The sequence below is a fragment of the Rhinolophus sinicus genome, linkage group LG01 (genome assembly GCF_036562045.2).
Source record: "Rhinolophus sinicus isolate RSC01 linkage group LG01, ASM3656204v1, whole genome shotgun sequence".
NCBI classification, from domain to species: domain Eukaryota; kingdom Metazoa; phylum Chordata; class Mammalia; order Chiroptera; family Rhinolophidae; genus Rhinolophus; species Rhinolophus sinicus.
The window spans coordinates 157,944,069-157,964,247 of NC_133751.1; the positions used below are offsets into that span (position 1 = coordinate 157,944,069).

Sequence of the window (20,179 nt, forward strand, 5' to 3'; positions counted from 1 at the left end):
GTTTTCTTGGGTCTCGCTGGCCATTGTCTTTTTCACAGGTACTTCTTCCTCTCATTCAAAAGTCTAGGTGTCACCCAAACTGCCTTGGCTGTTTTTCTCTATACTTTCCTCTTGACCATTGCATCATTTCTTGCTATTAATATAAATACTTCCTGAACCAATACCTCTGATTCCTCCAAAGGGCAGCCTAGCTTTGCAAATGACTGCGGGTTCTCTTTCCTCCAGGGTGTCCTGCTGGCTTCTTAAACTCAAAATATCAGTAGCAGGGGTGGCCAGTTTGCTCAGTTGGTTAGAGCATGGTGCTAAGAACCCCAAGGTTGCCGGTTCGATCCCTGCATGGGCCACTGTGAGCTGCGCCCTCCTTAAAAAAAAAAGAAAAAATCAGTATCAGAACACATCCCAACCCCCACAAAACTGATCCTCTGTCCTGAAAGCTCATTTGCATTCTTAACTCCACTGTTCTGCTCCCATCTACCAGGCTCTAAACCCTAACCATTGCGGAGTCATCCTTTCTCTCACCTCTACCCACCGGAGTTAATCACTTGTCCATTCCTTGCTTCTTCCTTGGTCACGTTCATATTCTTTCATTTCTGTTTCCTCCACAGCCACCTGCTGAGGGCCTCGTCACTCTTGACCTGAGGGCAAAAATGACTCTGCTGGCTCTGAACCTTCAGTGTCTCACTCTTGGTCTACCCTACAGCTAACTTACACAGAATTGTTTTTTTGATTAAAGTTTATTGGGGTGACAATTGTTAGTAAAGTTACATAGATTTCAGGTGTACAGTTCTGTATTACATCATCTATAAATCCCAGTGTGAGAACTTTTTTTATTTACTTTTTATTGTGAAAATTTTCGAACATACAGAATGATACAGTTAACACCCATGTTTTCATCACTTTGATGAAATTAATCTTAATGTCTAAATAGGATTTGTTTATGAACTTAGTGTGTATTGTAAAATTAATAATCCCATGCTTCTTTCTTTTGATCATATATACATACACTTCCCCCCAAAATACTTCAGCGGGTATTTTTGAAAATAAAAACTTTTCCATGCGTAACCACTGCGTCCTTAGCACATCTAGTAACTGGCGTGGTTTTCCTTACTAATATCTCCCACCGTGTTCATATTCAGATTTCCCCAACTGAATATGTTTATAGCTCATTGCTCAAACTGGAATTCAATCGAGGACCATGCCATTGCGTCTGGTTTCTATGTCCTAAATGTCTATTAATTATGAACGGTCCCTTCCCTCCTATTTCCTGATCGTATCACTCTGTTGCTCAAAACCTTTTAATATTTGTGCATGGCCTGCCATGGAAGGCACAATTCCAAGGCTGCCAATGCCTTAGCCCAACTTTCAAGTTCCTGCCTGGCCCCAAATCACCTTTTCAGTACTGTTTCTCTAGAGAAACCTTAATTTCCAGCCACTGAGTTACGGTGATTTGTGCAACTGTGTATTTATCTTAAACCTAGAAAATAAGCTTTTGTTACGCCCCTGTATCTCCTCATTCAACCAACTCTAGTCCTTTCAAATGGTGGTTGATTGGGTGGATGGATAGATGAGTGGAGGGAGGGAGGGAGGGAGGGAAGGAGGGAGGGAGAGAGGGAGGCAGGGAGGCAGGGAGGGAGGGAGGAGGGAGGGAGGGAGGGAGGCAGGGAGGCAGGGAGGGATAGATGGATGCAAAATGAGTTTCTGAGTGCTAACCTTAGGCCACCCTTAGTCTTTCTGACAGATCTGGGAAGTGGTGGCAAACATGCCCATTAGTGCTCTCTGTTTGAGAGAACAACCTTTTCTATCCCCCCGTTTCTTGCCTGAGATTTTATACCCTGTTGCTATCTAAGTTTGGAGCCAAAGTTTGATTAGGGAATGTTTCCAAATAGTCTCTTCCATTCTTATCCCTCCCGTGCACTGCACTGCTGCCTATTAGGATGTGCACTCAGTTCTTTTAATGCCAATATTGTAAATCATTGTAGCCCCTTATTAAACGCAGAATTTGGATATACTATATTTTTATAAACCACCTCACACTGCCTCAGTGGTTCAAAGCTGGGTGCAAGCCACAGATAAGAACCACTCGTGCTTTCATGTCTCCTCAGTATAAGGCTACTTATGCCCACTGCACAGGGAGCGTTAAGCTCTGCTAGGGCTCTGGGGCTTCCTGGATGGCCACCTTTACCCTGTCTATCAGAGTAGCAGCCCCAAAGGAAGTGCAAAGGACCAGGACATGCCTGTAGTAGGTGCTCATGAAATGTGTAAATGAATGCATAGATGGATGAATGTTTAATTTTTTTGCTGAGAAAACTAATATATCCCTGGAAACAGCCACTGCCCTGCTCAGACCTGACTTGGAGGCAGCAAACGAAAGCCGTATTCTAGTGGGTTTTATGCGCTATGTGCCCCTAGGTTCCAATCCCTGTAGCAGTATGAGTTGGTTTGAAATGTAAAAATATATTATGTGCAACTTTTGTTGCTGATGTGTCTGTCTCAAATTTTCAGTGCTCTGGTGGCCAAGACAGAAGAATTAGCTGCTCACGTGGTATAAATGAACCAGGGATAGATTTTTATCTCTGGGAAGGTAAAGCATATGGTAGAAAATCTAAGTTGGCATGAAGTGTTGTCTGGCACACAGCCCTACTCCTGATTCATTGATTTATTTATGCTACAGATTTTGATAGATGCTGCTATTTTTCTCTAGATAGCATTGTGCAGGTTTTCTTTGTTTTGTTTTTTTGAAAACACCTCACACTGCCTCAGTGTTTTAGTTGGTTTGATTCAGGAAAGGATTTCAGTTCCATTTTACAGGTTGATCTTACAATTCATGGTCTCTCTCTCTCTCTCTCTCCTTTTCCTCTTCTAGGGATTCCTGACAAGGAGAACGTGAGTAGCTATTCTCTCTGCCTAGCTTCTAAAAACTGTCAAAAGGTAAAAAATAATTATGGTTACCTTGCCAGCAAAGAGAGTTCTTTATCCACACTCAACAGAGCAATAAATATCTTTCTAATCTTATTCTGGCATCTCTGGTGGTTCACTTTGAAACATAAAGGGCAGAAGGCTGATTGCTCTGACACGGTCCTCACATGTCCTTGACGTTAAGTAGTCTAAAGAATGGTTACACTAGGGGGAAGCAGCACAGTTGCTAAGTGTTTTCTTTTTCCCCCTGATGTATCCACGGCAGTACAACAAGTCATTAGTTCAGCAACCTATAGAAAATTTGTGGTTTTTCCTTGGCAGGAATACAAAATACGCAATTCAGGGTCAAATGATGAATTTGCCTAGTTGTATCCCAGTGCGTTAAAGTCAATCTTTCTCTTTGGAAGCCAAAAATAATGAATTACTATAGTTGTTTAGGGAAAACAGGTGAGAGAGTGGAAAGTTTAGGATCAACCTTTCCTAAGAAATAGGATCAAGCATGTATTCTAAGAATGGGAGTGGTTTGTGACATTATCTTTGATGTCATAAACATGATATAAATAATAATGATACCAGTTATATTAACTGGAATCTAAATTTAGACAACGTCATGGAAGGGTTACTGATGGAAGCACATAGTGATGAGTCTGAAGCGGTGCTTGGTGGCTCTCAGATGTGTCACATTGCTGTACCCAAGTGGCAATGTCACCCTTTTCTTTCTCTGCTTTTGGTCCTGTGTCTGTGGACTGAGATATCGTCTTAATTAAATTCAGGTTATTTTTCTGTTCCTTCTCGGCAATCTGACTCTAGCTTTCTTTAGGTCTTCCTCTTTTCATAATCTTGGTTTTAAAGGGCTGGTTGGGAATTCTCACCCACTGCTGTACTGCTACAAATTTGGGTCCAAGACCTAGCAACGTCACTTCAAATGTCACACCCAAATTTTACTTGGCTTGGTTCAGCAAAGGATTTTAGTTCCTCCTTGTGGGGCCTTGCGCAAGCTACCTGACTTCTCTAAGCCCCCCTCCCTCATCTTCAAAATGTGGCCACTAGTCCTGACAACCCTAACAGGCTGTTATGAATATTAAATGAGATAAGCTGTGGAAAGCATAGAGAGATACTACAATAGAGCTCAGTAAATGTTAGGACTATTATTGTAATTATTATTTTCTCAAGTCTTGTATCATTTTCTAGCTAGCTTTGCTCTGAAAAGTGTTCTGCCTTTTAGTAGGTTGGCGCAAAAGAAATTGAGGTTGAAAAGGTTAAAAAAAAAAATGCAAAAACCGCAATTACTTTTGCACCAACCTAATATAGCGTAACTATTCTTTTGCCTTTGTGATTCTCCTTAAAATACCTTTCTTCAGCAAACCTTTCCCTTGGTCTTTTGCTATTAAAAAATATGTTTGTTGTTGAGTAAAGCTCTAGCTAATGAGGTTCATGGAGAGTCTAAAGCCATGGCCTTTAGACTCTGAAGTGAACAAACTGATCCTGCCACCGTTTGGACACGGATGTCCCAAAGCACGCTACCACAGAAAATACACAGGGCATTAGCCAAATAAAGAAGATGAAAGAGCTCCTTGTGAAGGGCCTATCAGTGATGTGGAGAGCGCACACAGAATGGCCAAACCCTGGGGGGTCTAACATGTTCTAAGCTTCAAAAGGAAGCTCTGACTCTCTGAGGCCCCCAGTGACCTTTAGATTGGACCTTCCTGCCGTGGGACGCCAGCCACATCGTTCTAAGCAGAGAGTCTACCAGCTGTCATCATGTAGCTCACTTTGTGACAAAATAGGAATTGGAAGTTTGCAGAAAGTTGGATACAAGGAACCCTTCACACCACGTGGCCCTGAAGGATTTGGGGGGCTGGCCAGGCTGTCTCCCCAGTATTAGATGTCGTGTATGCTTATTTGCATTTGTTGGAGCCATTCTATGTCAAATGCTCTAGCAAACAGAAAAGCACACTTTTTCTCTATCAACAGATAGAGTGGATGTAATGTCACACTGTGCTATTAGGAACCCTCTCCAGTGCCATCAGTCTGAGTAAAGCAAATGAGATGAAAGACATTCATGAGCAGAGTTGAAGCTCCAGAAAGATAAAAAGAAGCCTAAGAGCCTTAAAGTGGTGTTAATTGAAGTTTTTCCTTTATAATAGACCAGTTGCGTTATGGTGATTTCTTTTATTCTTTACCTTCTTTAACTACATGCTGGATGATATTATATTCTCTTTATGTTTCTAAATAGCAATAATATGCCTGTGACTGAAATAAAAGCACTTAGACTATTGTTTCAGTGTCCAAACAGAGTCTTTGTGGAAAGAATATATTCTCCTTTCCAGCTCCTACTCTTGATTTTGTTAATCACCGTGTTTAACTTTTAATCAAGTATGCAGCTGTCAGTAAGTGGTGTTTTTATCTGCCTTGCCAGCTACATTTTATTTTCAGACCCAGGCTTACCTTACATAAAACGAACTTTCTTTTCATAAATTGCACTTGCGTAGAAACAAATGGGCTGGCCGTTAACTTGCTGGATTATTTTGCCTACTACTTACTGTAATTGGTAGAGACATCGTTTAACGTTAGGTACCACAGGACATTGGAACCTATAAAATAACTGATGAAAATATTAGAAAAATGACCATTGAGCCAATAAAGCAAGTAGACTATTTTGGTAGGGTTGCAGTTGTTTGGGGCTTTTGATTTTATGTAGAAGTTCTTCTCTTTGACCTGTGTTAAGTTGTATTTTTTCTGTCTTCTATATGTGCCATACCTGACTGACCATGTTTTTAACATAGAAGCTAAAGATCATAAGTAAAAGAAAGCTTTATAGTTGAACAGTACCGTTGCCCTTTGAAAGTATGAGCTTGTCTATAATATTTTTGCTACTTACGTAGGTTTTGTTACTTATTCTGCTCCATCCTTTTGAGAGGCAACTGCTATGGAGTTTTATAGTTTTAGGAGTTTATACTTTTCTTCCTCAGTGTGGAGGAAGCCAGAAAATAGATTCAAGAAGAAACTACAAAATAATCCCATTGCCTGATTCACAAACACCTTGTTTCCAACAGGATCATTAGAGGTCTTCAGTTTTCAGGCCATTGTGATTAGCAAGCTTGATAGTGTGCTTAGCAAGCTTCTTGCTAAATATGAAAGAGTACTTTCCCAGGATAAAACACAATCGACGCAGAGGTCAAAGTTTCCCGAGCACTGCAAGAACTGATGTCACCAGTTAATACCGTGTTTCCCCGAAAATGAGACCTAGCTGGACCATCAGCTCTAATGCGCCTTTTGGAGCAAAAATTAATATAAGGCCTGGTCTTATTTTACTATAATATAAGACCGGGTCTTTAATATAATCTAACGTAACGTAACATAACATAACATAATATAATGACCGGGTCTTATATTAATTTTTGCTCCAAAAGACGCCTTAGAGCTGATGGTCCTGCTAGGTCTTATTTTCAGGGAAACACGGTAATGAGCAAGCTTTGGGGTCTTGGAAAACTATTTGATACGTCTCATTTTAAGAAGACGACTTCAATTTTCTCAAACTTTTAAAAATCACAGGTCATTTATAGGAAGACTAATTTTCAGAAATTATTATAAAGACAAGATTTTAAATGGCAAATGATAAGAAAATAATTTACACAGTTTGTGAAAATTCTCATTAAAAAGAGGGCAATAGAATAATAATAAGCAAGAAACTATTAGGTTCAAAGGTTAGGAATTATTAGAGACTATAATGACATTTATCTCTGTTGTTGCTCTTTTTCAAGGTTAGAGAACACAAATTAGAATATTTCCCACCAATTAAATGATGACATCTTATTTTACCATTATAGACTGGCTATTATTCTGGCCAGGTAAAGAAAAAGGAAATTGTGTATCCTGATACAAACATAAAATATATTAAAAAAACCTTAGATAATCCCATTAAACCCTGTAAAACCTTTCAACTCCAGCTTTAGAACACCTCCTGAATTCAAACCAACAGTTTTCTGCAGAACACAATTTTAAAATCTTGCTTTAAAACATGCCCAATGCTCATCCAGAGCTTATCAAGACATCTTGACCAAAGTTCACGGATTTACCCGGCAGCCATTTCCCTCTGTTCTGGGCTGAGAATGGTTTCACCAGTGCTGTCACCACCCAGAAACAACACGCATGTGATTGGCTGAAGGTGCAAAGCTCTCCACAGGAGAGCAAACCAATCAAATGCTAAAGACTTAGAAAATACTGAGCCTGCTTGTTTTGATTTTGAAGGACAAATTGCTTATCGTCCAAGAGAAGATTAGATGCAAGCTGTTGCTGGCCCCATTCTGTGCGTTGTGTAGTGTGTAAATACTCATTTCTTTAGCTGGCCTATTGGAACGTGTAGCTCAGTGAGCCAAGACTTACTTTGCCCCACCTCCTGGAGAGCCCCAGTGACTTCATGGCGAAGGTGCCAAGGGCAACTTCAGCTCTCGGGTCTCTGAAGACATGTTTGTTTTTGTGTTTGTGAGTTATGCACTTTATGGGGCAGAGTGCCCTTGCTGAATTCCTTTCTGCTTTTTATTCCGTCTGTTCCTCTAATCGCTTGTGAAAGCTGACTGTACCGTCTTCCACTCCAGCTTCCAGTTTTCGCTTCCAATTTTAAGATGATGTGTAGTTGTCCTTCATCTAAATAGTGACTGGTAAATGCAGGTAACACTCTAAAAACCTGATCTTCTGTTGTCCACTGGGCCAGGTGTTTGTTGCCTCTGCGTGTTCTCGGCCATGTTCACAGGACCTGCTCGCCGTGAGTTTGCTTGGAGAAAGGGCACATACTGGGGTATATTTGGGTGGTGACTTTGTTACTATATTTTAGAGTTATGTTTATAATATTAGGAATTACATTCAGTGATTGTTTTAATGTTCTAATGTTGGTGTCTCTACACTTTAAAAATTTCTTTGATGGAATAGAACTTTCTAATGTTGCTGCCCGGATGATGGTTTTCTAGGCGTGCCACCGAGTTATACCATGTAACCCTGCTCTGAATAGGTTCTTAATCTTTTCTGTAACTAGAATGTGACTTGGCCACATATCACAGAGAACCTGGGCAGCGTTTAATAGTTAACACTGATAACAAAAGAAGCAATGAGATTCCCCAGGCTCTCTAGCCAACAGCTTCTCTCTGCTCTCACTTTAAGAAATAGCGCAGGCCTGAGGTGAGGCTGCTCCTTACGGGCTGTGCTGCTGAGAATCAGTTACACCACCAGGAGGGACAAGGAACGTAACGTCGTGTTGATAGTAAGGTACTAACTGCTGAGTCCAAAGTTAGGGGAGAGTGTATTGCTGTCTTCAGAAATATTTCATCCTGTGCTGCAGGTAATACGTTCATCACCTGTAACTCTGGGCTGCTAGCATGTTATCTCAACTGAGCGTGAGACTAAAATATGTAGTGTCCTTTATGTATTTGAATTTTTAATTTTCTTGTTTTGAGAAATTGAAACCAGACTATTTGCAAAATACGTCTCATGTTTCAGAGAGCAAAGTGTAGCAATCTCAGATAGGATAAATTAATCTGGGGATAACATGTCATTTAATATTTGGATTCTTTTCTTATAACAATTGTGTATCAGACAGGCTCCCTTGAATCTACTGATGTTAAAATATTCTGTAGTCATTTTCCTTACCTATGGGTAAAATTACATTGAAGAGAGAGAGAGAGGATAGATATTATCTATCTCTGATGTACATACACACACACACATCTACATATATAGACACATACATATGTATGTATAAATACATATTTAGCTATTTTCATTCTTTAAATTTTCCAGAAAAGAAAATTGTGAAATCATCTTTAGTAATTCTGGTATAGTTCAGAATTCATATTGCCAGTTTTTAAAATTGTTTAAATTCTCTGCACTTCAACTTTGCTTTATTTTCTGTTTTCCTTCAGTCAAAGAATGATTCAGAAATGCCCATAAAATGTGCCATCTATTTGCTTGAAAACTTTCATTTAACACATGTGTATTGATCGATCCCAGGCCCCATGGGGGACTATGAAAACAAATGAAGCAGTTTACCTTCAGGGAGCTGTAATCAGTGGATAGAGGCAGACATGGGAACACATTAGTGCAAGGAAGTGTCGTGGACACATTTGGCCGAAAGCGTGGCATGAGGACGTGGCCTAGGAGCTCGTCAGGCTTGAGTTAAAGCCCAGCTCTGCTACTTGCTACCCATGAGAAGGGTGGACAAGTTAGCTCCCCTCCTTAGTCCTCTGTTTCCTCATCTCCGGAGCAGGAAGAAGAACAGTGTCCTACCCCAGGGTGCTTCCAGGAGGATTAATGAGGTGCTGCATGCCAAGTGCTTAGCCAGGGCTGGCACCCACTCTGTACCAGGACACAAGGGGGCAGTGTGCAGTTCTCAGGGAGAAGGGAAGGGGCTCGGAGCAGGCCTCCCGGAGGAGGAAATGCCTGCATGCACTCTTGATGGAAAGTAGACGTTACCCAGGTAGAAGAGAAAGGAGGACATTGCATGAACCAAGGAACAGAGCCCCAGAACTTTATCTCTTGGGGCTAATTTCATCAGATCGAAAATGAAAAACTGTTCATTATTTTGGGCATTCTACTTTCTAGAAACCTTGTTAAAGTTGTCAAAATCTGGCTTCCCAGCTTCAGGCATTTCCAGGTCCCAGCAAAACATCATGTTTTACCCTTAAGCTTGATCTATTTTGAATGTAGGTGAGGAATTAACTTGAATTTTGCCCTATATCATGCCTCCCCATATCATGCCTTCTTTTTTAAAAGGACAGATCTAGATTGCTGAGGCCTCTGAAGCCGATTGTTCACTCTGATCCCCAGATCCTTTTCTGCTGCAATTGCCGACGAGTCAGTGCTCCCTCATTTCTGTTGTTCTCCTTTGTTTTTCCCCCCATTCTCTAGAATGAATCACTCTGCAAAGCTTTGTATTGAATTTTCCCCTCTTTTTCCTTTTACATTTGCCGAGGTCATTTTAAATTTCATTCTAGTTCTCTGAGGTGCCAGCCACCCCCTCCCAATTGGGTGTCATTGTCACATTCAATCAGAATGCTTTTGATTCCATATTCAAAGCATTAGTCCACATATTAAATCTAACAGCAGTCAGCAGACAACCTAACCTTGTGGAAATTATTTGTTTGTGCTAATTTATTTGTATACATGGTAAAATTACCCCACCCAGACATGAACAAGAAACTTAAGGAAGCATGCCATGAGAATACTGGGTAAAAAAAGTGCTACATCGTTAAACTCACTTCATCACACTTGGCACTCACTTGTAATTTGGAAGCAAAGGAAGATGGTAATTTTCTATCTCAGAAGACATTAGTATAATGTCTTATAGTTCAACACTCATTCATTGTTATAGTTCAAGTCCCCCAAAATGCATCAATTTCTGTCCCTGACATTTAATAGTCAGCAGCACTGAGCAAGTCACAACCTCCAGAAGTTTCAGTTTCCTCATTGATAAGATAGTGATTCCTGAACTACCACAATGAAAGGACTGCTGGGAGATCAAATAAGGTAAAGCATGGGGAAAATTCTGAAACTTGACACTGCTCTCGAAAAACATTGTATTACGCTCAGTTCTAAATAGGGTCATTCCTTGGTGTGCAGCCTCAGCCCATGGATATGTTTCTAACCTGAGGGATCACTGAGGTTTGCCAGCGGGGTCTGGTTCACATGGTGATTGGGTCTGGGAAGGTTTATAAAGGTGCTCTTGCATCCTGTTAGGATTTGGTCCAGTTCTAAATTCTGGGAAGACTTCAGGATGCCAAATGGAAAGTCATTCATCTTAATGTCCATATGACTTGGCTTAGCCAGGAGAATGAAAAATTCCCAAGTCACACCAAGTGCTCACTCGGTGCTGTAATTTGATAACTGCATCCCAAACAAAGTGAGGAAACCACACCCAAAGTTGATTACAAGGATGGACCAGGATAGAGTCAGAGTAGGAACATGAAGATAAGCTGGAGAAGGCGCCTGCTTTGTCTGGGGGCCCCGCAGCAAGCCATGGATGCCATCACAGCAGTCCACCCTGGACCTCCTAGTTTTAGGGTATGTGAGGTTTTAATATTATGTTTAACCAATTCTCCTCTTAAAAGTGTCAAAGTATTGCAATGTACAACTGCCTAGTAAACAAATTTGTACCATAAATGCAAAAAATGGCTCTGTTGTCCCACAAGCTATTCTTATAAGTGAACGAAACAGGTCATGGTCCCTCCCCCTACCTACCCCTATGCTCCCACTTCCCCAGCTTTATATGTTGTACTGGTTTTCTTTTTCTCTCTTTGGTGTCTGGTATATTCAGAAAAACACTTGGGCTCCCTCTGGTGGCCACTCCAGGGTTTCTGCATGTCTAACCTTAAAGCTGAAGTTTTAGTTACATGGCACAAAAAATGTTTGGATGAAAGTGGAAATGTTAATAGTAAATGTTATTTTCTTTTGTGAGATTCCTGGTACTTGGGAACCTCCACGTTAACCAAAATATCCAGTTCATTCCCTCATTCATTTTCATTACTTCATTCATATGCCTTTCGATCTAATATGTTATTGATGTTTGGCTTTCCTAAATGAAGGAGTACTTTTGGTCTGCCAGTCCATAGAAAGATATTTAGTTCCAATTCTTTAAGTCAGACAAATTTTCCAAAGAAGTGATTCTATTAATTAGCAAATTTTTATAGAATGCTTACTGTGTATTAGACCAGAGTCAGGCATTACGGGAAACAATTTGTTACTTACTGTTTTAAAAATATATGAACATCTCTGCTTTAAGTGTTCGCAATGTTACATTATTTCTTTTTTTCCTTTAAATCATAGTCCCATCCTATTTCCGCCATATAATTTTATTCCCTGCAATGATTTTGTTTCCAGGCCTGATTACTTTTTTAATTGTATCAATGTATTAGTATATACAGATTCAGCTACAATAACAAAGACCCAAACATAGCAGTCTCTTAAGTAAAATAGAAGATAATTTTCCTTCATATTACTTGTCCAAATGTGAACTGTCCAGGGTTAATCTTGCACCTCCAAGTTGTAATGTATTTTTATGATTGAAAGTGTCTTCTTGATCACCCTATTCTTATACTTTCATGTATCAAAAATGAGTATGTACGTTTAAATCTTAACATTATAAAATTTCTTGTGACCATGGGTCCCTATCAAATATTTTCTTCTGGATTGAATTATGACAGTTAGTAGGAATGCATAGTTGACAAACAAAATAAGTATTTTATAGATTTTTAAAAAATAATTATTAAATATTAAAGCAAATTATCATTAGAAATGCATCACTGAGTGACTTGGGTGCTTTTTAAAAATGAATTTGTTATCTATATGCAACAGGGGTTTAGTATCAATTCTATTCCTCTTCTTGGTTTTTAGGTATGTAAGTACTAGGAAAGCTCATTCACATAAATAAGCACACGAGAATGGAAATAGTTTTAAATAGCACTGTCACTAATGTCCTCGGCTCCTGGGCAGCTAGTGTGGTACCTCATGGAGAGACACAGAAGACGGCACAGTGGCAGTGGTGGTGGTGGGAAGTGGTACGTTCTCGGTGGATTTGAAAATGGAGCTCATAGGATTTTCTCATGGACGAAATGTGAGGGGAGAGAAAGGAAGGAGTCAGGAGGGCTTCAGGGTTTGGGGCCTGACCACGTGGAAGGGTACAGCTGGCAATAACTAAGAAAGGGAATGCTGACGATAAAGTGAATTTGGAGACGGAGTTTGAAGGTCGTTCTCGGCAATAGCCAGGAATAAGGTGTGATGAGACTTTTGTGCTGTGACTCCTCGATCCAGTCAATAGTTAATGATAATCAACATTAGAGAGTGATAATGAGATTGGATGTTGGGTTTTCAGACTAAGTAGCATGTGCCTGGGGCATGAATAAAATTGGAAAGTGTCTGAAAGAAATAAAAATAATGAAGCAAAAATCAGCAAGAATTTTATTATGTTTATCTCCTCTCTCTGTTATATTTTGTAGATTTTAAGAGAATTTATGTTTGTAAGTAAACTGTATGTAGAACTGCAAATGTCACCTTTTGAAATGGTAAAAGGTTGTTTTGTGGGTATTTCAAGTACAAATAGTAAATGAATCAAGCTAACAAAGTGTTGCTTAATAAACATCCTCAGGGACCTAATTTAATGAATAGGTATAGGGGTATTATTTGTAACTTAGCCCACAGATTATTTCTATATGAATCAGTGATTTTAAATAGCGATGGCCTACTTGAAACAATTTATTTTCTTAATTAGTTTAATCATTTTCTTTATGGTTTCTTGTACTACTAAATAGGATAATAACACCCTTTTTCTTAAATAAATTAATTTTCTAGCCTAGTCACAAATTTCCAATTAATAAAGTTCGAAGGAGTGAAGTGATTCTGTAATAGGAAAAATGATCGTATTTTATTTAATCCTTTTTAAATCAACTAACATTGATTAAGTGGCCACTACGTGCCATGCGGGCACATACTTTGGCTCTTGAGATGCAAAGTCCAGTAAAACTAAGTCTTCAAAGACCAAACAACCTTACACCCTAAATAGTCTAGCAGAGAGATAGATGAATGGATAATTATATCAGAATGTGCTACTGAGAAATGGTGCCGAAATACCTCACACATTGTAAGAGCCACATAACTTGAACCAAAGGATTTCTGAGAAAGGAATGTTTCATTACTCACACATACCCCAACATTCTCCCTCTTCACAAGATTGCAGAGTTACTAAGTTATTGTATAACTTCAGACTCTACTCTGTAGATACAGATGGCAGAAACTCATATCAAGTCACCTCAAAAGTAAACAAGACTGTAAGTTGGGGACTCATAGACCCAGTCCACAGGAAGAACAGGTGTGGAGTTGGCCTTTAGCTACTAGAAGCCAAGGGCTCTACTTTCTACTTCCGCCCAAGCCAGCAAACATGGCCACCAAAATGGCAGCTACAGTTAGAAAACCTTGCAGAAGTATACTTACTGATCTAGTGTGGGTCGTGTGGTCCCTCCACCCCAACTCTGAGCCAGTGTGGGCTCAGTTCTGAAGAGGAGGAGCAGGTCTATGCCCAGGAAAAGGGGGGACAGGAAATGGTAGATGTTTACTCTTCCTCCCCAGTGAGGCACATTTGGCTGACTGCTAACAAATCAGTCCCTTTCCTGTGGAGTACTCAGATAACATCATAATGCAATCAATATCTCATTTGGGGTTAGTCTTCATCCCTTGTTTATGAAGCAGTAGCACAGAAGCACTTAGGAGAATTATGTTGACATCACATTTTGCAATAGCTCTGATTGCAATAAGCATTGTGCTTTAGAAATTCCATGCGTTCCAATTCAATCAGAATCATAATTTCTTTTTCACTGTCTTAACATGTATGATGTGGAAATTAACAAGATTTGATCTTGTTAAGTCTTTTGAGCTCCTTAGATGTGGGTTCTGAATCAGTAGATGACATAAGCAATCCTATTTGTCCTAGAATACTATAGGAATGTCTTCTTTTTTATCTATTTGATTTTAAGTCTTTAAAGTCTAAGAGCCAAATTTACATTCAGATGAGTCATTGAAGCTTATATTGTGCGCCTAAGAGGAAATGTTTGTGCCAAGAGTCTAAAATGAAGTCTAGTAAGACAGTGGATTTTTTTAAACAATGGTTATCTTTTCTGCATCATAAATTTAATAGTGCTTGTGTTGAATATTTGGAAACATGAAACTATTTTAAACATCTCCCAAAATACCACCACCCAGAGCTCTGTGTATTTCTATATTTAATATATAGAAACAAATTTAGTTCTCTTTCTATATATAGTTTCATAGCCTACTTTTTTCAATTAAGTTTTTAAAGGACTTTTTAAATTATTTAATATTGTTTCAACCATATTGGAGAATGAATTTCTTCTGCAATAGTTTTTTTTCAAACAGCAATCTATATATTGTAAAAGTTAGTTTTCACACCACCCCCTTCCCATTTTTAAAATTATTTTCAGTTACACTGCTGTTGTTCTTCCTTTATTTCTGACGTTCTAAGTTTCCCTCTGGTACCATTTCCCTTCTGTCTGAAGAACTTCCTTTAAAAACTCTTATAAAACAGGTCTGCTGGCTATGAATTCCCCTAAATTTTCCTTCATTGGGAATGTCTTTACCTTCATTCCTAGAGGGTATTTTCATTGGATAGAGAGTTATGGGTTGACAGTTTTTATCTTTCACCATTTTTTATGAACCACTACTGATATGTTATCATTAACCAGAGTCCATTCTTTATTCAGATTTCCTTTGTTTTTACGTGATGTCCTTTTTCTGTTCCAGCATCCCATCTAGGATATCACTTTACAGTTCTTGGTCCTGGCTCCTCAAGCTCTTAGGTTTCTCAAACTTTCCTTGTTGTTGAGGACTGACAGATTTGAGGGATGCTGGTCAGGTATTTAGGAAACTGTCCCTCAGTTTTGAGTCGACTGATGTTTTTTTTTCAAGACTAGACTTAGATTATGGGTTTTTGGGGAAAGACCATAGAAATAATGTACCATTTTTATCACATCATACTAAGATACTTACTATCAATATGATTTATCATTGTTGATGTTGACCTTAATTACCTGGGTAAGTGAGGTAGTATTTGCCCAGTTTCCCATTGTAAATCACTCTTCCTCACCAGCTTTTCCCTACTGAATCCGGAAGGAAGTTACTATGTATGCACCGCCCACACTTTAGTAGGGAGTTATGCTTCACCTCCTTGATAGTGAACAGCTGCATAAATTATTTGCAATTCTTCTTCGTGAACAATTTGTCTCCTTCTGCCTTATTTATTTATTCATTTTAAAGCATTTGTTTATATCAGTATGGACTCATGGGTATTTATTGTATACTTTGGGTTATCATCTAATACAACTATATTTATTTTGTTGCTCAACTTATTCCAGCTGTGGCCATTGGGAGCTCTTTTATTTCTCTCCTGTGTTTCTTTTTCACACCCCCATCATTGTATTTGGACACTTCCTCACTTTCTGACACAACCAGATGCTTGTACATTCCCTGTTCCTGTCTTAGCAACTGCCACTTTGCCAAGGACCCTTGGTTCCTTTTACTGAAGAATGGTGTGAGAAACCAAGATCCAGGTGGCAGGTGTGCTTGTTTCTACTGGGATGTTATTGCTTCTAAGCCCTTTCAGCTGAGAGAGCAAGGAAATATACATATAAGCATACTAATTTGAGCATATAAACATATGTATAAATGTTTGTTTATATATACTATCTGTATCTCTATTTAGCTAAATATGAGTTCAGACTGATTTTTATTTTTATAACTCTAATCCATTACCACATGGTTCACTCTAGCGTTTTCTCCATGTTTGTCTGTAACTTCCCACCCCGACAGTGAGAAATTTGACTCGTACCATCTGCCATCTATTTACTTGTCTTATTCAGTATATATGTATGGTGGTTTTAGATTTATTACCAGAACCCCCTTGAGAAACAAACTTTATCTACTAGAACAGCGTGCTTATGTACAGTGTTTTTTTGCCTTTAGTCTTACAGACTCCATTCATTTCTGAAATTAAGTCGACACCTTTCCCACCTCCCTCACCATACTCCCTTCAGTGAGATCATTTGATACGTTTGTAACATCGTCAAATTATCTTGTCACAATCTGCATTCCATCCTGGGATCCCTAACCTCCTAAATGATCTTTTTAATCTGCATATATTGTTTCACTCTTTGTGCTGTACAGTTCTATGGGTTTTGACAAATGTATAGTGTCATATATCTGCATTTACAGTATCATACAAAATAGTTTTTTACTGCCCTAAAAAACTTCCTGTGCTTTGCCTATCCATTCTTCCTCCATATCAGTAACTCTGGCAATCACTAATTTGTTTGTTCTCTCTATAATTTCATTTTTTTCAGATGTCACAAATGACATGATACCATATGTAGCCTTTTCAGACTGGTTTCTTTCACTTAGCAATATCCATTTAAGATAAAATATTTTTGCATGGCTTGGTCATTCTTTTATTGCTGAATAGTGTTCCATTGTATAGATGTGCCACAGTTTGTTTATTCATTTTCCTATTTAAGGACATCTTGGTTGCTTCCGTTTTTGGGAATTAAAATAAAACTGTTATAAACATTTGTGGGCATATTTTGTGTGGACATAAGTTTTCAAATCAGTTGGATAAATACTTAGGGGTATAATTGCTAGACTGTATGATAAGACTATATTTAGTTTTGTAAGAAACTGCTAAACTGTCTTCCAAAGTAGCCATACCATTTTGCATCCCCACCAACAATGAATGATGGTTACTTTGCTCTGCATCTTCACTAACAATTGGTATTGTCTGTTTTCAGTATTTGTATGTATTTTAGCCATTCTAATAGGTATGTAGTGGTATCTCATTCTTGTTTTGACTTTTGTTTCCCTACTGACAAATAATGTCAAATATCTTTTCATATCCTATTTGCCATCTGTATATCTTCTTTGTAGAAGTATCTGTTAAGGTCTTTTGCCCATTTTTAAATTGGGTTATTTTTTATTGTGTTAAGCTGTCTTTGTATAGTTTGGATATGTCCTTTGTGAGATATGTGTTTTGCAAATATTTTCTCCCAGTCTGTGGCATGTATTTTCATCTTCTTAATAGCATGCACACAGCGAAAGTTTTTAATTTCAATAAAGTTCAACATCAATATTTTCTTTTATTGATCATACTTTTGGTATTGTATGTAAGAACTCATCACCAAACTAAAGGTCATTTAGATTTTTTTCTGTTTTCTTCCAAAAGTTTTATAGATTTGCTTCTTATATTTAGGCGTATGATCCGTTTTGAGGGATTTTGTTATTGTTTGTTTGTTTGTGAGTGAAAGCTATATGGTCAATGCTTATGTTCATTTATTTATTTATTTATTTATTTTTTGGCATACAGGCATCTAATTTTTCCAGTGCTTTTTGTTGAAAAGACTGTCTTTGCTCCATTGAATTGCCTTTGCTCTTTTGCAGATCAGTTGACTATAGTGTATAGGTCTTCTTATGTATTGTGTTGGTTATTGTAGGTACTTTTCCTTTCCATAAATTATAGAAACAGTTTGTCAGTATCTACAAAGTAGCTTGCTGGGATTTTGATTGGGATACACTGGATCTACAGATCAAGTTGAGAAAAATTGACATGTTAACAATATTGAGTCTTCCAATCCTTGAAGTTGGAATATTTCTCCATTTATTTAGATTTTCTTTGATTTCTTTCACCAGTCTTTTGTAGTTTTCTACATATATATCCTGTACATATTTTGTTAGATTTATACCTAAGTATTTCATGTTTTTTCTTGATAGTTTTGCAACAGGTATTGTTTTTTAAATTTCAAAAATTCAATTGTTCGTTGCTGCTTTATAGAAAGGCAGCTGGTTTTTTGTTGTTTGGTTTTTGTTTGGTTTTGTTTTGGGTTTGTTTTTTTTTATGACCTTATATCCTATGACCTTGCTATACTTGCTTATTGGTTCCAAAAGTTCTTTTGTAGATTCTTTGGGGTTTTCTCCATAGACAATCATGTCATCTGCAAATAAAGACAGTTTTATTTCTTCCTCTCCAATCTGTGTACGTTTTATTTATTTTTCTTGATTCACTAGCTAGGACTTCCAGTATGATGTTGAATAAGAGTGATGAGAAAAGACATTCTTGCTGTTAGGTTTTTAGTGTAATCATTCTTACCATATATTTTAACTCTTCCATGAAACATTATTTGTAATGGTTGAAAAATGTCCTCTAATTTTTAATGGATCATCAGTTATTTTTAACCATTTGTATAGTGTTGCATATCTTAGTTGTTTCTAATTTCTCTATCTTTAGTTTTTTTGTCTTTGCAATAGAGAAGAAAAACATTCACCTCATGAAGTTAGAGTGAAAAATAAATAAAATAATCTGTGGAAAGTTCTTATTGCATGTCTGATGAAAAAAGTAAGCACTTGATTAAATGCTTACCTACTTCCTATTATTAAGGCTTGTAAAAACTAAATGATTGGGGAATAAGGGTAGAGCCTGTTTCTGGGCAGAGATATCTCTTTATACAGTAGTCCCCTCACCCCCCCATCCACAGTTTCACTTTCCATGGTTTCAGTTATCTGGGGTCACCCACAGTCCAAAAATATTACATGGAAAGTTCTAGAAATAAACAATTCATAAGTTTTAAATTGTGCACCATTCTGAGTAACATGATGAAATCTTTCTCCATCCTGCTCTGTTCCTCCTGGGACGTGAATCATCCCTTGTCATGGGTATATGTATATAGGAAAAACCTATATACCTAGTATATATAGAGTTCAGTACTATCCACAGTTTCAGGCATCCACTGGGAGTCTTGGGAAGTATTCCCTGCAGATAAAGGGGGACTACTGTACATCTGTGCAAGCTGTATAACGGCAATATGCCATAGGAGTAATGTAGCTATGCCGCAGGAATAAACCAGCGAGGAGGCTGGGGCCACACTGCTTGAGTTCACATGTTGGCTTTGCTACTTCTTAGTTATATGGCCTTGAGCAGTTACTTACCGTCTCTAAGACTCAAGTTCATCCTCTAAAAATGAGTTGGTAACAATAATACCTACTTCCTGCATTTGTTGTGAGGATTAGATAAGAATCTATACCTATAAAGTTCACATAGTGCGCATGCAACAAATACTATATCGTTTTGATTATAAACAAGTGAAAGTTGATTTGCCTCACTTATATCTCTAGTAATATATTTTCAAATTCTCTTAGCCCAAACTCACAAGCACCATCTCCTTTCTTCCTTTCTCAAATCAAGATTTAAGGACCACATTCACATTTTGTGCTAAAGGAGATAGTGTTTTTGCTACTCTTCTTTTTCCAACTGGTCCCCACCTTTCATTAGCTTTCATTATTTCAACAATTCAATTTAGCCATGCCATGCCAGGCACTGTCCTCAGCACTGGAGCACCAGCGGGGATAAAACAGACACCACCCTCCCTCCTAGATCTTAGTCTGGTAAAAAGTCAGATAGTAAACAAGTAACTACAACTGGAATGTGTGTTACCAAAAGGAAGTGCAGGGTGCCTAAAGCAGCACTGTCCAACAGAAATGTAACACGAGGCACATGTGTAATTTAAATTTTTCTAGCAGCCACATTTTAAAAAGTAGAAAGAAAAAGATAAAATTAATTTTCATAGTATATTTTATTTAACCCAGTGTATCTAAAATATTCCCATTTCAACATGTAACCAATATAAGACATGATTACCAATATATTTTACTTTATTTTTTTCTTGTACTT

The 20,179-nt window shown here is 38.1% G+C and overlaps 1 protein-coding gene across 14 annotated transcripts in view; it reads left to right on the forward strand.

Annotated features, from left to right (window-relative positions):
• Positions 1-20,179, forward strand: part of RAPGEF4 (Rap guanine nucleotide exchange factor 4) — a 277,635-nt gene that overhangs the window by 157,189 nt on the left and 100,267 nt on the right. For 8 of the 14 annotated variants that reach the window (XM_074338157.1, XM_074338103.1, XM_019727445.2 and 5 more), the window contains one exon: positions 2,864-2,883. The exons of 2 other annotated variants lie outside the window; for them this stretch is intronic. In XM_074338157.1, coding sequence (XP_074194258.1) covers positions 2,864-2,883 — 20 coding nt within the window. Of the gene's footprint in view, positions 1-2,863; positions 2,884-7,362; positions 7,402-7,474; positions 7,588-7,662; positions 7,682-8,148; positions 8,252-20,179 lie in introns of those variants that run through there. 4 more of the 14 variants (XM_074338134.1, XM_019727453.2, XM_019727454.2 and 1 more) reach the window with 4 other exon arrangements.